General features: G+C 43.9%; 1 protein-coding gene and 2 long non-coding RNA genes across 3 annotated transcripts; 1 reads left to right on the top strand and 2 right to left on the bottom strand.

Moving 5' to 3' along the window:
• Positions 1 to 1,048: 1,048 nt before the first annotated feature.
• Positions 1,049 to 14,536, bottom strand: CAVIN2 (caveolae associated protein 2). The gene is made up of 2 exons (XM_060622480.3): positions 13,735 to 14,536; positions 1,049 to 3,472 (listed from the first exon to the last, which is right to left on the bottom strand). Exons 1-2 carry the CDS (start codon positions 14,215 to 14,217, stop codon positions 2,678 to 2,680), a joined length of 1,278 nt encoding a protein of 425 aa, XP_060478463.1. The 5' UTR covers positions 14,218 to 14,536; the 3' UTR covers positions 1,049 to 2,677.
• On the top strand, positions 5,817 to 8,376 carry LOC132671557 (uncharacterized). The gene is made up of 3 exons (XR_009607148.3): positions 5,817 to 6,694; positions 6,927 to 7,047; positions 7,229 to 8,376. It is a non-coding gene; the product is annotated as an uncharacterized LOC132671557 (long non-coding RNA).
• LOC145715657 (uncharacterized) lies at positions 10,020 to 11,534 on the bottom strand. Its single transcript, XR_014138048.1, has 2 exons — positions 10,311 to 11,534; positions 10,020 to 10,064 (listed from the first exon to the last, which is right to left on the bottom strand). It is a non-coding gene; the product is annotated as an uncharacterized LOC145715657 (long non-coding RNA).
• Positions 14,537 to 18,051: the final 3,515 nt, after the last annotated feature.

Genomic DNA, 18,051 nt, shown 5'->3' with positions numbered 1-18,051 from the left:
GGAAAATATTCCTGTTGGAATATATATGTCTGTATATTTTAAAAATAAAATCTTGTAGTAAAGTGACATCTTTGCTATATCTCTGTGAGATTTGTGATCCATGTAATAGACGCTTCTTACTCCTGAATTATATTTCCGAGATATGGATCTCAGTGCTTATTAATGCATAACCAATCTTTGGGGGAAAACTAATCCAGCTCTTGAGCTCCAGGCACATAAAGTTAGGGATGGGTTATTGGGTGGGTGGAAAGAAGACATATCGAATTTGGGGACTTTTTAGCCTCACCGGTATGCAAATAATTCAACAATAATTCAGAATAAATAGCTTCCATTTCCTCAACTGCTGCTTCCTCTAATCCCTATAGTATGTGTTTTCCAACAATGATCTGGCCTCATTCACTGCTTTATTGCTTAGAATCGTAATGCTTTGAATTTGGAACACAGAATAAACGTTTGTCAGTAAAATCTAAAAAGATTTAAGTGTAGCTTTTCACTGACATGCAGATAGTTTATAGGAACAAACGGTAGCAGCATTTTTGGAAAGGAGATATAAACATCACATTAGCCCTGGATCCCCCAACTCTGACTGCAAGAAGTGACAGTAACTTCATAAAGGTTAAACAGGCATGTTTAGGTCCCGGAGTGAAATTAAGTCTTCTACCCAGTCCACGGTTCTGCCGAAGACAAAGGTTTATCTGTGTGAATAAACTGAATGCACAGTTCAATAAATTCATGTTTGCAGGGCTACTTAAGGTATTATAAGATCTGGTACCAAACAATAAAAATGCAGATGGAACTATCAAATTTATCAAGCTGCCGCAATAAATTCAGATGCTCTCCAGAGCTGGCAAGGTGATGTCAAGAAAGTTAAACTTGAAGAACGAGACCTGGATTTCTAAATGAGATCAGGGGGAAAAGAAAGCAGAGTTAATAGGGGACATCAAGACCGAGACAATCGACATCACAGCTACGTTTGGAGGAGAGTTTACAAATCAATTCTTTCTGCTTGTTCTAAAATTGCTCTGCCGAAAAAACGGACATCGTTACACACTTTTCATGCTCTGGTTTATTTAGTCTTCTTTAACACAGCCATCGTTAGTTCAACAATCTAATGTTTGAGGTACATTACGGCAAATAGGGACACAGCTGTATAGGTTAGGCTATCAATACCTTGAGCCTGTTTTTCCTTTTAGGAAACAAAGCATTGTTTGTTAATACTGTCTTGGGTTACTTATATTTGTCAGGTTACTTATAGTAAGTGGTACACACTAAAGGTAGGGAATTTGTTCCCTGGCACAATTGCCTCTACACTATAATTTAGTCGTGTTCTCAAAACATTAGCATTCTGTAATCAAAAATAGAGAAAGCAATGTTTTAGTATAACATTAGACCGGAGTAAAAATTATCCCGGCCGAATAAGGGTGCACAGATACATAACACTAGCATGCTTTTGGAAGAATCCTATTAATATTCTGTGAAATTAATATATAAATAAAATATGACCTAGAATGAAATTACCATCATATACAAAAGGAAAAAACAACCTTTCCCTTCTCAAACCTGTTGCTTTTAACATCTTACACACCTACATTACATCATTTAGAGTGTAAAGGTCATTTTAAATTTGGAAAGCATGAAAGAGTCGTCTGATCGAACTCCCTACAAAAGCCAGTACATATTAATTTCAGAGATTTACGTTCGTTCCGGTGTTAAAGACATGGCATCCTTTTAAACCTCCTTGGTGAAAGATCTGTAATGTCTTTTATTTATTAAGCAAAATGCAGCTTTAACACAGTAAACTATATTTTTATATTATTTGAAAATATTAGAAGATAAAAATATTGTGAAGATATAACATGTTGTTCAAGGATATACGAAACTCTTTAGAATTGTTATTTAAGGAAAAGAGTACTTGAGTTAATACAGTAAATATTTTACTTCTAAGCACATGGCTTTTCTAGGCTTTCATTCTCTTTGGCATTCCTTCTTTCCCGTTTCTCTTATTTTCCAACTTCTCCCTCTTAGTTGTCTTTTTCTGATAGTCCTGACTTTCCTAGATCTTACTTGATTAGCTGAATATTACAGTCTTTCAATGTTTTCATTTGAAGTTAAAACATTGGTTTCTATTAAGTGAATAAGCGACCAGACTGTCTCTTCTACCTTTTTTAAAAAGTGTGTGTTTTTTTCTTATAATATAAAGTAGGTATGTCCTTAGCTTAAATACATATGTATATTATATATCGCACACTTGAAATACAATAATTAGCTTCATAGAGTTCAGTGGAAATTCAACATAGCGCTGGTACACTATTCGGCAAGCCTATGGAATGACAAGAAATGAATCCCATCTCATGACTAGTATCTCAAGTAGCCTCTGGTTTTTCTAACTAAGCCAAAGTGGTCAGCGTTTTGCAACTGCCCCTTCTCTTCTTCCATGCCATCTTGGAGAAATTCTACAAAAATAGAACCGAAGAACAAGTTGGAAGCGACGCTCCTGACAGGTCGCCTTCATAGTAGATCTTGGTCCGTCTGTGCGCTGCTCCTATGGAGTGAGTGAGGGCTGCTTGGACAACAACACGGTAGTGAGTAGGTAGTGCGGACACGTGCAGGGCTTTGTTTCCAGACTCTGGTTACCCGCCGGAACGGAAGCACAGGCCGGGCCCGGCAGGCTGCGCGTTTAGGCGGTCTGGTCCACCTGGAGCACGGCAGGCTGGCCCGGGCTTGCATCCGACTGCTCTGCATCCTCAGAGGTCAGCAGGTAGCCTCCCTCGTAGCGAACTTTCTGCGCTTGTTCCAGGGCCACCGACTCCTCCTCTTCATCTTCCACGATTGTCAAGTCGATGTTGCTATCCCTGCCCGAGTTACTCCCTCTGGAGGCCTCCCTCTCTGCATCCTCCTCCTTGCTCTTGCCTTCCACCAGGGCACCGGTGAGGGACGCTTCAGAAAGACCCTCTGCAAACGAGCTCTCCTCGTGGTCATCTGGCATCTGCTCGCTGCTAGGCGTGTCTTCTGACTTGGTCTCGTTTTCTGCAGGGCCTTCTCCCTCTCGGACTTTCTTCCGGCCAAAAGTGAGGGGAGAAACCTTGAAGGGGGAGCTTTTCCCTGAGGATATTTTCTGGTGATTGGAAGTGAGAGATTTCTTAATCTTCTCTCTCCTCTCTACAGACACGATCTTTGTCCCCAGCTTGTTCATTTTTTTCTCGATGTTCTGGCGAGAAAACGCTTTCTTGAGGCTATCTACTTTCCGGAGGCTGGATCTTTTTATTTTCTCTGCCCTGCTTTCTTCCATCTTTTCCTCTGCACTGTCTTCCAGGGTCTCCTCATCGTGGGGCAATTCATCATCTGATGAGAGGTCCACCGTGTGCAAGGTTTCCTCCAAGGACTTGTTTTCATCAGCAAGCTCCTCCTTCTCTTCTGCTGGGCTGGAAACTGGCTCTTTCACAAACACACTGGCAGGGATCTCATTTTCTTCCTGAAAAGATGGACAATGTAGATAGATTTCATGTTAATAACAGATGTTACAAACGGTCCTGAGCTGCTGTCATTTGCAGTGTGTATCTTTCTGGCACATGGGGATGACAGAAACCACACGTTTGTGGCTTCAGTTTTCTAGAATATGAAGAGTGAATTCTAAACTGGTCAAGTCATTCCCCCGAGGCTGGATAAGGGCAAGGGATGCTTATTGGGAATATTATGAGGGCAGATGACAAGGGCTCTATCAGTGACGGGCAGGGGAGGAAGTGGGTTGTGGCTCTGACAGACCAGGAAGTTGCCTAGATAAAGGAGCTAAAGTAAGTTACTGTGAACCCAAGAGGCCTCTGTCTCCCATCTTCCTTTAAGGTCAGGTGGCTCTGCTCCTGCCAAAATCCCACTGGAGGTGGAGTTAGAAGATAAAAGATGGGGGCAAAGGAGAGAACTGGGAAGTCCTCGAGAGTCAGGCACCATGTAAAGCCTTGATCAGGTTTCCTCCCCCGCTAGGAATCAGAAGGAAAAGTGTGGTCAACCTTGGTATCTATTCAGAAGTGCACACTAATTTTTCTGATGACATGATTTTAGAGTAAGAGAAGGCAGGGCCAGCCTCACTGGGGGCCCACCCATGAAGCCCTGCGGTTCAGGATATCCTATGTGGGCATTAATAAGGACAGGACGCATACCATGGCCATTCTTAGAGGAGCAAGGGAGGTCTCTGAAGCAGCTTATCAAGGCTCTCTTGTTAAACAGGGCTTCCTTGGACAAGAATACTTAGATCCCCCACCTAGAGCTAAGAGTGAGGACAGAAGCTCAGGAATCTGTCCCTTTCCCTGCACTATTCCCAGCATACCTCTTCCCTCAGTTTGTGGACACAGAGGCAAAGGTCTGACCCTCTCTGTGTCTCAGGGAGCAGAGCCTGAGAACTGGCCTCCAGAGTTCAAGGGCAATGGTGTTCCACTTCTTCTAAGCGGGTGGATTTGCTTTCAGGTAGCTTGGGTCACACAGAACAGCAATCCCTTTCTTTTTAATTTTAATTTTTAATTTTTTTTACTGTGTATTTATTTTTGAGAGAGAGAGAAAGAGAGAATGTGAGCAGGGGAGGGGCAGAGACAGAGGGAGACGCAGAATCCGAAGCAGGCTCCAGGCTCTGAGCTGTCAGAACAGAACCCCACGCAGGGCTCGAACTCATGAGCTGTGAGATCGTGACCTGCACCAAAGTTGGACACTTAACTGACTGAGCCACCCAGGGGCCCAAGGAATCCCTTTCTTTTTTAAAATTTTTCTTTGAATATTGGAAAATGAGAGCTGGCCAGCAAGGTGTCTTCACATTTTCATCGAAAGAACCAGCACAGTGGAAAGAACGTGTAACAGAAGCCTGAGTCTCAGTCTTTACTGTACTGCTGAGTGCCTGTGTGGCTTTCAGCAAATTATTTGATCTCCTTGGGTCTCAGTTTCTCCCAAATATGAACAAGAGGACTTGACCTCGATTAGCAACTTTCAAACCACACTCCCAGGGACACTCGGGGTTCTGTAGGAATGCCAAGGTGGGCCAGGCTTCAGAGCCCCACTTCCTCTTTAGCTTCAACCTTACCAGATTATACGGTGGACTGCCCAGTAAATTCCCAGTTTGAAACATAACTGGATTTTGTGCATTTACAAGTCTGTCTGGGATCTAGACTTCAGGTGAGGTTCATGTTAACAGTTAGAATTTCCCTTCTTTTAATTGATCGAAAAGTCAATGACATTGGGGTTAGGGTCAAACACATATTCTAAGAGTGTACCTGCATATTTTTTAACTTTTTGCCTATAGAAACTAAATGAACAAAGTTTTGATACAGAGAAACCTAGAAGTCCCTCTCCTTATTAACCACTGAACAGAATAGTTACGCTATTCTGGAAAAAATACAGCCCCGTGTCTCCCTCTTTTGCACATACACTCATACCACAGTCCATTCCATAAATTGGTTAGAAACAAGGGATAAAATCTTGGATAGAGGTTAATAGAAAATCTGGTTATATAGAACCTTTGTTAGAGTAAAGAAATCACAGATTCTGTTTCCCAAAGCCCTCTCCACAACCACCCATTTTTAATGTCATAAAGACGGTCAGGAACATAGTACGATGGACCAAGTAAAAAAAATCGGAAAGAAACATGGCATTCCCACGAGTCATTTATGACCTCGACTTTTCCAGAGAGCAACTTTCCCATGTTTCAAGTCTCAACTTGCCTCTATCTTGCTGGCACGTACTCCCCACGAGGGTGGCAATTTGGGTCTCTTGTTCACTGTTGTGCCCCCGTCACAATAGTTCCTGGCAGCTCAACAGCTATTTATTGAATGAACACATGGTGGTTAAGGTGGCTTTCTAAGAAAGCCTGGAGAGAGTGGCTGGAATAGAAATTGCCCCTCCGCTGGGTAGGCCTGAGGACTACAAAAGAACGGGTTTCGCTCTTCTAAGGAAGTTTGGTGACTGCTGCTGCCACTGGGAAATGAGAACCGAGGCCTAAGGGACGCTGCGGTTTCCGTTTCTAAGGAAGGAGGTTATTCTCAGTGGATGAGCATCACTGACAGGGAGGCCGACTACAGCAACAGCTAAGGCCCTGATGCTTGGTCCAGAAGCAAAATTACTCCTGGGGTTTCACAAAAGGCTTGGGAGGGTTTGACAGGAGCTGCCTGCAGGAAAGGAAGAAACTAAGAACTCAGTGAAAAGTTAAGTCCTCAGTGAAGGAAGCAGAAATTCAGGGGAAACTACAAAAATAAGCCTTGGTTCCCAGAGAAAAGGTACAACTCGTATGCCTTAATCTCTCCGGGTAATCACAGGAATACCCTGCTAACGTCCCTTTCTTCAGCCTTAACAAAAAGGTAGACATATTGACCGTGCTTCCGAAAGAATTCAGCAATCCTGCGTTTTTTTTCTTAAATGTAAAGTCTGTTATTACAAAAGCACAGCTACTGTTGAGCGGGAGACTCCTGTCCCTCTCTCTCGGCACATGTCCGTCAAGGACAGGTTTGAGGAGAGCGCGCTGTCAGGGGAGGCAGCAGCCTTGTGTGGTAGATACCACACGCGTGAGGGCAGCTGAGGGACGGTGGGAAACCACCGAACTCTTCTATCCAACGTCTGGGACGTTTACACGAGGGCTCTCAACGCCGGCTATGAAAATAAACCCAGTGGGAACAGACACAATCCAGACGAGCTGGCTGTGTCTTTACAAAAGTGGGAACGAGTGAGATATCTCTTTTTTTGGCTAACTGCTTTATGCTTCTGCTGTCATTTTAATTGCTCAAGCAGTTCGTTGTGTTCTGTCTACTGGACAGTGTCTATTTTGTGGCTGCTCATGGCATCCAGTCTGAGGGCAAGCCCCTTCCTGTCACACAGGAATGGTGGATGTCTAAGCACACGGAGGCCTTACCTTTCCTCTCTGTTTTTTTTGTTTGTTTGTTTTTGTTTTTTTTTAGAAGCAACAAAATACCGACACCCTTCAAAAATCTCCATTTTTGTTTCAACTGAACGTACGCGTCGTGTCGGGCTACAACGTAAGCGCTTTGCTGGCGGATATTCAACTGGCATGTCATGGCAGTACGTCCTCTATACCAACACGGTCCACAGGCACCCAATCTGACCTGTGCATGTGCCCTACTCAGTCCTCTCACACAGGCCTCATGGAAACACTTGAGACTTCACCTGTCTACGGGGAAAGGGACACTTCCGCCCACTTCAGCCTCCTGTTGTAATGGTTCTGATCTGCTTTCTCTTACAGATTCCAATCTTGACAGCTCTTTCAAGGGGGAGGATCAACTCTACGTCCTCCATTCTATCACCGCTTACCTGGGCTAGTGACTCATAGATCTGCTTAGGGCCTGTGACTCCCTAACAGGGCACCAAGAATCCCTCGTGGGCTGGCGCTGACTTCTGGGGCCCTTCTACCCGGCAGAGGCCCCCCAGAAGCAGCTGACAGTTTGCTCTACAGATTTATTTTCCAAAAGATACTCGGCTGCCACTGACACAGCTGCTCTGGGTTCTGACCTTTCACAAGAACCCTTAGGAGTTTTTCAAAGGAAGGGAGAATTAAACGGCACACTTCAAACCTATATGAATGATGTGCTTGCAGCACTAAAGAGAAAAGGAAGGAAAGAACTCTCCAGAAGTGGCGTTTTTCCTTACACTTCAGCTTGTTTGCTATTTCTATTGATTCTCGTGAACTGGCTGTCCCAGTCGCCCATGTAGATACCAGCACAGAGAAGCCTGCCAACACGCTGAGCACTTCTTGTGTTGGAGTTCGCGGAAGCAAATCTTTGCACATATATAGATGCATACGCTTTAAAGGAGATTCTATGACTCGCGTTAGAAAAGGAAGCCGACCGTAAAAGCTTGACTAAGGGGAGAGAAGCCAGCAGTGTGTTCTTGGGTCACAGACTTATCATCCCTGTTGTTAGACGAAAAGAGCGAAGCCTGTCATAGACCCAGAGGGATGTGGTGGCATCCTGGAGGGATAGGAGGACCATAAATTTGTGTCCACGGGATGCTTTATCCAATAATCTCTAAATACTAGTTATTAAAATGGAACTATGCCCACCTGACATTCTGATTTATAGGTCTCTTTTACACACTGATGGTTTTCTCCAATTTGTGTTTCTGAGGTATAGATTGCCAAGTGGATAAAGCCATTGATTAGAACTGCACCCCTAAGGCAGCTGTCGGTAGAATCAGCAAGTCATAAGAATAAAATGCATTAGTTATAATCCCTGAGCAGTCTTTCACATTGTGGAGGATTTAAAAGTTTCATTATTTTTCAGTGTTACCAAGGGTTCAATTCTTTTTTAAGATCACACCGGTTAGGTATTCTTTGCTACCCACAAAAAAAAAAAAAGCAAAAAAAACACCAAACAAAAACCAAAACAAAACAAATCATTCTGAATTATTTAAAAGCTGACGCAGAAAACCCAGTAAGCATGAACTTTGCCATAGTGGGAATACAGTGTTTGTTTTTACTCATTTTACAGTTCAACTCTATAATTCCTATTATTAATAAAATGAAACCTTGCTAGTCACTTTCTCTGGGCGTCTGTTTCTTTGATATAAAATGAAGTTAAACTAAATGATTATTAAGGTACTTTCCAGCTCCAAGATATCTGATTTTGTGATATTAATGTAAATCCCATGAACAATAACTAAAAAATCGTAGACGCGATCTCCTAAAGCACTGACACCAAACATGCTTTGTTTCGTACAAGGATTCAAACCACAGGACCTGAGCTGCACCGGACAATGCTTTTCACTCAATTCCAACAGACACAGATTTGCAAAACAAGGGAAGGGGCCACATTTACCTGGAAGGACTGCATCTGACAAACAGTCCAGTTTTTTAACAAATGAGAAAAAGTAAGGATTCTTTTGAAGAAACAATAATCAGTTATTCACTTAACAGGCCCGAGGCTGCGCTGACATTCAATAAGTGTAAATAATAACAATAAGAGCAAGTATTTGGTCTCAGAAACTAAAAGGGCACGGGATAAGGAGCGCATCAAAACCGATATCCCATTATGGGAACATTAATCAATGGGACATGAACATGGCGAGTTGTCATATTAAGGTGTCTTTGATTTCCTATGTTGCCATTTCTTCTACATCTGTAATAATTTAACAGTTTTCAGAGCAGTGGTTTGGGATAGAGAAAGTACAGTCTTTAAAAAAAAAATCAACTTGAAAATAGTCTGAGGATGTTATACTTTTAGCACTGTTCTAAAATTCTGATCTCATTGAAGGAAGCCAAATGATGACTATTTGAACACATTTATAGGCCTGATTCTCTACGAATGTATCCACAGCAAACACCCAACCTCTACTCTTTTCACCCAATTTCACAATTTTATGTGGACGAAAGTGTAAGCTGTCCAGGCGGAGTCTCATTTTGTTCCCTGGATTTGAAGCCATTCCCACACCGCTTTTTCGGGATAATCATTACTAGAACCTTAAGGCATAGGTGGGCGCCACACCCTCAGGGCCAGTTAGCTGTGAAACGCTAGGCTCATGAATCAACAGAGAAAATTTCCTTTTGATGGTAAATGCACTGATTTTCTGCGTAAACTCTATTTTTAGTTAAAGATAGCCATGCTTACGGGCAAAGCATGAGTCTTGTTAGTTTTTAGCATTTGCTTTTTGATCACCAACCCCTTTCAGTCTTATGTCATTTACACTGGGTCCTGTCACAGTATTTTGAGTTCAAACATTGATCTTAGGCTATCCTAAAAACTATATATAAAAAGAAAACCTGCTAAGTTTAACAAGGATTTTACAATTTGCTTCATCACTCAAAGGGAGGTGACTATTCTCGAGTTTTAGGTGCCAGTGGCTATAATTTGAAGTAACTGCTAAAGGTAGGAGGGGGCTTTAAAGCCACAACAACCTTGTAAGTTCAGCACACATTGAAATACATAAATAACACATTTTAAATAGGACAAATTAAGGACAAAAGTTGGAATTAAAAATAAAATGCGAACGTAGAAGTGTCTAGTAGACAAACCAACTGAGCAACCAACAACCAAAAAGCACCTGCAGATTCTGGAGGACACGACAGGACCTTACAAACTGGAAACCTCATCTTCTTTTTTTTTAAAATTTTTTTTTTTTCAACGTTTTTTATTTATTTTTGGGACAGAGAGAGACAGAGCATGAACGGGGGAGGGGCAGAGAGAGAGGGAGACACAGAATCGGAAACAGGCTCCAGGCTCCGAGCCATCAGCCCAGAGCCTGACGCGGGGCTCGAACTCACGGACCGCAAGATCGTGACCTGGCTGAAGTCGGACGCTTAACCGACTGCGCCACCCAGGCGCCCCGGAAACCTCATCTTCTAAACATGACAGTGCTACATCTGCCCAGGTGACAGATTTGCTTTCCTCACTTTCTCGTCTTAAAATTTTTCACATAGGGGCGCCTGGGTGGCTCAGTTGGTTCAGCGTCTGACTTCGGCTCAGGTCACGATATCACGGTTCGTGGGTTCGAGCCCCGCATTTGGGGTCACTGCTATCAGCAGAGAGCCTGCTTCAGATCCTCTGTCCCCCTCTCTCTCTCTGTGCCCCTTCCCTATTTGCACTCTCGCTGTCTCTAAAAAATAAATACACATCAAGAACATAAAATTTTCACACCCATTTTTTTGTCTTGAATTAGAAAACCAATGAATTTAGAAGAGGAAAGTCTGGCATAGGATTCAAGGGGATTGAAAACAACAAATGACCTATGGAGTGGCAACTCGTGTATCCTCTGCCTTCTTACTCTCTCACCCACCCGCTCTCAGCCACACAGTAAAGCCTGCCACTAGAAGGGGCTATTTTGGGTAGGCCCTTTGGGCAGAGTCCTTTGCTCTCATGGTGTATCGGGGATATAATATCGATTTCGACATGGTAGTTGCCATATGATGTATGGCAGGGAATGGAAGAGAGTGTGTGTGCGCGTGCGTGGGTATGTAGCTTTTAATGAGTCCCATCTAAAAAGCATAGGCCTGGCTGTTGTCAGATCTCGAGTAGGGTGGGGTCAGTTTTCACTCAGCAGCCATGTTTCTAAATAAGCTAAAGTATAACCTTCACTGTGTAAATGCATGTCAGATCCACCCAGGAATAGCTTCCATTCCTTGAGTTCTTACACCATGTAACTCACTAACCATTTTAAACAGGTTATTGCATTTATTCCTCACCCTGTGAGAGATACAAAGGGAAAAGCATCCATGTTTAAGAGCATGGAATCAATATGTGAGTTCAAATCCCTGCCTCACTGCTTGACGTTACTAAATAACTTCAAACAAGATATAGATACCTTCGAATTGCAGCCTCCTCATCTGTAAGTTGAGGGCAAATGAGAGAATGCACAGAAGGATACTTAGAGCATGCAGGGCTTACTAAAAGAGCTGACAAATGTTTTGCTCCTATTCATATCCTCAGTGTACAGATGAGAAAACAGAAGCTTGGAGAAGCTGCAAAATGTGCACAAGATCACATAGTTGGCAAGCGGTGAAACTAGCATTTGAACCAGTGTCTATGTGACAAAATAGATCTTCTCAACCCCAACCCCTCGACTGGTACCCTGCGAGCCCCTACTTTAAGAGAAAGAACAACTCTCCATGAAGAGACTGCACCCACATTTGTTTTTGCAAAATAACCACCTTACGATGTCTTGAGAGTTGAGATTTCTAATATCCTTCAGGCTACGAAAGGATCTTACATGGCTTAAGAAAGCTCCAGTTCCTTGCCTTTAGGTCCTTGCTTCCTAACCTGCTCTTTAAGAAAAAAAAAAAAAAAAAAAAAAAAAAAAGGTCCTTGGGGGCGGCTTGTTAAGAGGCGTAGAATGGAGCCTGAATATGTTGCTTTGGATTCTCTTAGCTTCCACCTTGGTCTTGCGCACCCCTGTTTCACCTTTTACTCACTCTATGGAGAATTCCGACCACTTCTGGCTGCAATTTCACACCTGTCAATCCAATGTGACAAAAGAGGAGACCGGGGTATGGCTCAACAGCAGCCTGAGTCTTTAAGTTCCCCACCTGTTGTTTTTTTCAAATGTCAGATTTACAATTCTCTTGAATTTTTACTCACATATCTCTTCCGTCCCTGCCTCCAACAACTACAGAACATCCGCGGCAAAATGAAACATAAACCGATCCCGACAAATTATGATCTTCCTCTACTAGATACTTCTTCCTCCCTTAACTAAGGATAGAGGACAAGAGATAATCTCCCTGATTCATACTGGAGGGAGGAAAATTTCCTTTGATGACTCAGATTTAAACATGTCTGCACATGTTTGGTTTTGTTTGGAGATCAGTATTTAATTTAGAAATGCCTTGAGAGCTGAGATTTCTAATATCTTTTAGGCTAATAAAGTAAAGGATCTTATATGGCTTAAGAAAGGCGCAGTCACCGTATCTCTTTTCAGTTCATCTGGTGCATGAAAAGCTATTCCATTTGCATTAAAGGCTAAAAAATGTCTGGGCTGCAAAAGCCTGCAAGGTATAGGAGGACATCAGCTGCCTGAAGCTTTACATCAAGTGCAATTTGGGGAGGACAAAAAAACAGCCAGATGAGTCTTTCCTTTTAAGGAGGGAAAGAGGCTTAGGTTCTAACTTGGCGGAGCAGATTCATTTAGAAAAAAGAAGGCTCCCTCGGCTTAAATTCCAATTTCTAAATCTCCCTTGGGAGATGAAGGCTCTTCTTGTGTGCCTTTCACAATCAAACAGTTGGTTATAGCCTCTCCCCTCCATGGCTTTGAAATCCTCTCCTATTCACATGGTCACAAGGAGACAGCCCTAGGGCAGGCATGGCAATTGCTTCCTGGGCTCTGTGTTGGCTGCGTTCCATTGGGCGGAAGGACTTCCAGCCTTGGGCAGGGCTACCCTTGGATTCACAAATGCCCACCACTTGGCGGAACAACAGCCCCACGCAACCTCCCTGTCCCCAGATACCCTCTTGCTACATTAACCGCATCATTGATGCATTAAAAAAAATTAAGTGGCCTTTTTATTCTAAGGCAACCATCGGAAAGAGAAAATATTCGAGACTAGCCTTTGCAACTAAAACTGATAACACTGCTTTTATTTTACAGTTGTGGCTTCTCTGAGCAATAAGAAGCATACCTCTTGTATCTGTGAAGAGTTATGCTCTGTATTTTTAGTGCATTATTTGCCAGAAAATAACAAAGATTGCTTTGGTGACAAGAATCTTAAAGGAAGAGACTAGTTCAATTCTAATGCAATCAGTCTTCAGTACTTGGTTAGCTTCTCAAACATTCGCAGCCTTTAGACAAAGAGAGAAGCAGTCATGAATTTGACTTCTTGATTAAAAAAAAAAATCAGATGATTATCTCATTTCCACAAAGAGTTAATCAACAGGCACTGAATTAATATGCCCTGTCCAGCTAACAGCTGCAGTCAGAGCCCCAAGTTCATAATGCAAGGAGACACATGAATCTGACTCGGGTGCACGCACCTGCTCACCGTCCCAACCTGCATGGAGTGCGTCCAGGTGCTCCCTAACAAATGAGCCTGGCGTACTAACCTCTGGGGCAACTGCCTTGGGTTTAGGCTGCCGTGACCTGAGAAATTCCCACCCCCGGGTGCGGAGGTCACACTCCTGCTGAAGGCGGATGGGGACAACGCCTGGTGTGTGTGGGATCCCTGACAGGCAGGACAGATGTAGAAGTGGCTGTGAGAGCCAGGCTGACTGAGACCACGAAGGCTGAGGAATCCCAGCTGGGCGGGAGGAGGAGGAGGGGGGCACTGACCTGGAAGATGAGCACTTTGAAATGGTTGCGCCTGAGGAGCTGGGCGTGGTTGTTCTCCAGCCGCTTCACCTGCGCGCTCTGCCTGTCCATGCGCTCCTTGACCGCGCGAGTGTGGGCGCTGACCTTGCGGGACTTCTCCAGCAGCTTGCTCACCGTGTTGCTGGTGGAGGCCTGGTATTTGGAGAGCTTGGTGAGGTCGTTCTGGATGCCCTTCACGGAGCCCTCTAGGCTGATCTGCCGCTGCTCCATATTGTGCTGGTTCTCCTGCACGGCATCCAGCATGTTCACCAGCTTGTCCAGGAGCGTGAGCACCGTGACGGCGTTCACCTGCGAGTTGTCCCGGATGGCCTCCTCCGCGCTCCCCAGGTTCAGGCTGGGGCTCGGCGTGGAAGAGGGCGCGAGGCTGGGGCTGGCTGGCTTCTCCTGCCACACGGCAGACCCCGGGTGCTGAAACTTCTCAGCTTGGGCGGCGTCCTCCCCCATGGCTGGACAGGTGGGAACGTTCTTCTCCGGCAAGAAGGACGGCAGCGAGCGGGCAGAAAGAGGCCTGCTGGCTTGAGCTCAGAGCACCGCTCTCCAGGACTGGCAGAGGTTCAGACAGGCAACAACTGGCTACACTGATCAGGGGAACTGCATTCCAGCTGCTCTTAAAAGCCCTACTCCACCCAGTGGGAGGCGAAGGTTACAGAACTGAGAACCACTCAGGGTTCAGAAGCAGGCGCACACTTCCTAACCGCGTTCTCCTCGGCACGGGGCACTTTCCTGCAGGTTTAGCTTTTCTTTCCTACTCTTCTATCCCTTTATGAAAGAAGTTCAAGGCCATGTTTCAATCATGACTTCATCTAGAGGCGGAGAAAAACATGCTAATTTGGCTCAGCTCCACAGCCTCCAATTGGCTAGAGCCAGTAAACTTTTCTCTGGCTGCTTTGCTACAGATGAAACACTGCTTCGTGTGTGTGTGTGTGTGTGTGTGTGTGTGTGTGTGCGTGCGTGTGTGTGTGTTCCTGCATACAAGTTATTGTAACGGAAAGTATTGTTTGCACTTGCCCTAGAAGGACTGGTGGGCTGCAGAAGGAATGGTGTCCTACGGGGAGGGGCCAAGTTTAAAAGGTACTTGCAGACAAGCTTGCACTGTTAATTTGTAATTTTCAGGTGGATGGAAGTAATCCTGATAAGAGCAAGGAAAGTAGCCCAATTCTTATGACTTGCGGTTGGGGGTGCAAAATAAGTTGCAAGTGCCTGAACTTAAGGAATATTCAAATATGTCATGCTGTTACGGACGGTTATCATGTAGTAGAAGGTGAATTTTTGAATGACTAGGTTTTTTTTAATTTTTTTTTTAACGTTTTTATTTATTTTTGAGACAGAGAGAGACAGAGCATGAATGGGGGAGGGGCAGAGAGAGAGACACACACAGAATCGGAAGCAGGCTCCAGGCTCTGAGCCATCAGCCCAGAGCCCGACGCGGGGCTCGAACTCACAGACTGTGAGATCGTGACCTGAGCCGAAGTCGGACGCTTAACCGACTGAGCCACCCAGGCGCCCCTTGAATGACTAATTTTTAAAACACAGAGTTTCTTTGGAGAAGTAAAATTGCAAAAGGAAAAACAAACAAACAAGCCAAAGTATGGTCTCTTTAAGAACCTACCATGCCAATTTGGTTTAGCTAATTCTGGATCTGCACTGAGAGATTTTCTCAAATACCTATCTGTGCAAGTCACTTATTGACACGTGCCCAGAAGTGCAACGTCGGGCAGCTTGAGTTGGAGTTTCTGAAGTGCTTCTAATGTTTGACATTTCCAAATTCCTGTTCAGTCAAGTGGCACACCTGTTCTGAAACATGGCCCTCCTCAGCTGAGCCCTTGGGACGTGGGGCTTATTTCCTAAAACGACTTTACATGCTTGAATTGGTTTTAAATGTATCCAGCCTTTGAAAGTGCTTTCAGCAGGAAGTTTGTAATAGGCCTTCTATGAACAGTTTTGAGAGGAACAAATGCCAGCTCATACTGGGTCAGGGATTGATAATGGAAAAGTGCTGTTCTTTGGTGGCAAAATCTACAGGTCAGCCAATCAATCGGCAGGTCATTTGTCATCACATTTATTGAATTTTTGAGTCCCCGCTATCTGCTTAGTTCTAGGTTTGATGAACTATCCAGGGGACATTAGTAAAGCATTCTCTAAGACTACATCTGCTAGTTAGGGAGATGAAGATATTTACAGAGACCCCAATTTCCTCAGATAATCGGTACCCCAAATCCACTTTTAAAATTGGGACAATAAGAGGCGCCTGCGTGGCTCAGTCGGTTAAGTGTCCAACTTTGGCTCAGGTCAAGATTTCAAGGTCCGTGAGTTCGAGCCTCTCATCGGGCTCTGTGCTGACAGCTTGGAGCCTGGAGCCTGCTTCTGATTCTGTGTCTCCCTCTCTCTCTGCTCCTCCCCCGCTCATGCTCTGTCCCTGTCTCAGAAATAAATAAACATTAAAAAAAAATGTTGACTTTGAGAAGCATGATTTTCTAACAAAATTATACAGTATCATGATACAATATCCCTTCCCATTTGACTTCTGTGGACAAATATAAAAAGGGTCATTATTGCAAAAATATTTGAGGGCTTCATCAGTTTTCTGAGAGCCTCTCTTAAGTTTTGACATTCAAAACACTCCCTTTTGAAGCACTTATTGTTTCATCATCTGCATGGATTTTGTTTCTTCTTCTTTAAATGTGAACTATTTCCAGCTGCAGACTCTCGTTTGTCAGAAGAGTTGTCCATGATTCAGGGGTTTCTTTAACATTACCCTCATCAACTTCGTGATTTCTTACGTTTTCTGAAAGATTTTCAGTTTCACATTATAATCACTTTGCCCTGATTTTGCATTGATTTGCATTGATTTTGCACTGCATTGTTAGACATGGTGTCATCAGTTAGATGAGTGGAGACACTAGACACATGAAGTTGAGGTGGGGAGAGGAGAGAGGCTCCTTGTTAGATAGGAAGAAAGGTTTGCATGTGGGCTTACTTTTTTAAAAGTAATTTTGCATAACACAAGTAACATAACAGTTGTCTATTGCTATGTAACAAACCAGCCTGAAATTCAGTGGCTGAAAACGACAATTGACTTTTATGTCCTCGTGGTTCTGTGATTGATGTGGCAGGGCACAGTTAGAATGGGTCATCTGGTTAGACACGCTCGTTCACCTGTAATGGATCCCAGGATGGTCTCAGTCACATGTCTGACTCCTTAGCTGGGTTGACTAGAATGCTGGGATTTCTCTCTCCTCCATCTTTCAGCCTCCAGGGACTCTCCCTCTAGTCTCTCTAGTAGGGAGGCCAAACTTGTTTACATGGTGCCTCAGGATTCCCAGGGAGTGGAAGCAAAATCTTCAGGACCTCTCAAGGCTAGGTTGTGGAACTCTTCCCTTGTCATTTCTACCGCATTCTATTGGTCCAAGTAGGTAGGTCACAGACCAAGCTCAGATTCAAGGAGATAGGAAATAGACACCCCCTCTCTATGAGAGGAGCAGCAGAGGCCCAGGATAAAGGCTAAGCCTCATGGGACAGATTGTTGTAGCCATCTTTGGAAACAATCCACCTCAACAAGAATACATTCTTCTTTCAAAATTCTGTTATGAGTAAAGCTGAGGGCCCTTTCCATCACCATTTTCATCCCATTCGCTTTCACCTCTTATCAGAAGTAATCATCTTTATGGATTTGGAGTATATCTTTTGGAAATTATATTTATATGTGATCACAAGTGAATAGTTTTATGTTGTGATGTAATTTGCTTTCTCGTACAACTTTATAAGCAATGGCGACTATGAGGAGCTATGTAATGGGGACCTGTCCTGTGCAAAATGGCATGGAAGTACATGATGACTTTGACACAAATTCTAAGGGCATCAAAAGTTTGTACAAGGAAAAAACAAAGGCAATAAAGGAAAGCACCGGTGATAGGTTAGAATTTGAGGTAACCCTGAGTAGCCACACTCACCGTTTAGTTGACCTAAGTTAAGTCCTATTTCTGTCTGGGAGAAAATAGTGACATTTAGCAATCAACTCTTGGAAGACATTTTTGAAAAATTAAGTCTACTCATTACATACTAATGTGTTCCTTAGAAATTAGGTATGAGACGTTAGCCTTGATAAAATGGAGGGGCGCGTGGATGGCTCAGTCAGTTAACCGTCAGACTCTTGATTTCTGCTCAGGTCATGATTTCATGGTTCCATTGGTGAGATTGAGCCCGTGTTGGGCTCAGCTCTGACAGTGCAGAGCCTGCTAGGGATTCTCTCTCTCCGCCCCTCCCCGACGTGAGTGCACA

This window comes from Panthera onca, chromosome C1 (assembly GCF_046562875.1).
Source record: "Panthera onca isolate mPanOnc1 chromosome C1, mPanOnc1 haplotype 2, whole genome shotgun sequence".
In the NCBI taxonomy this organism is placed as follows: Eukaryota; Metazoa; Chordata; class Mammalia; order Carnivora; family Felidae; genus Panthera; species Panthera onca.
Note: the sequence above shows the minus strand (reverse complement) of the source record. Positions and strands in the feature narration are given on the sequence as shown.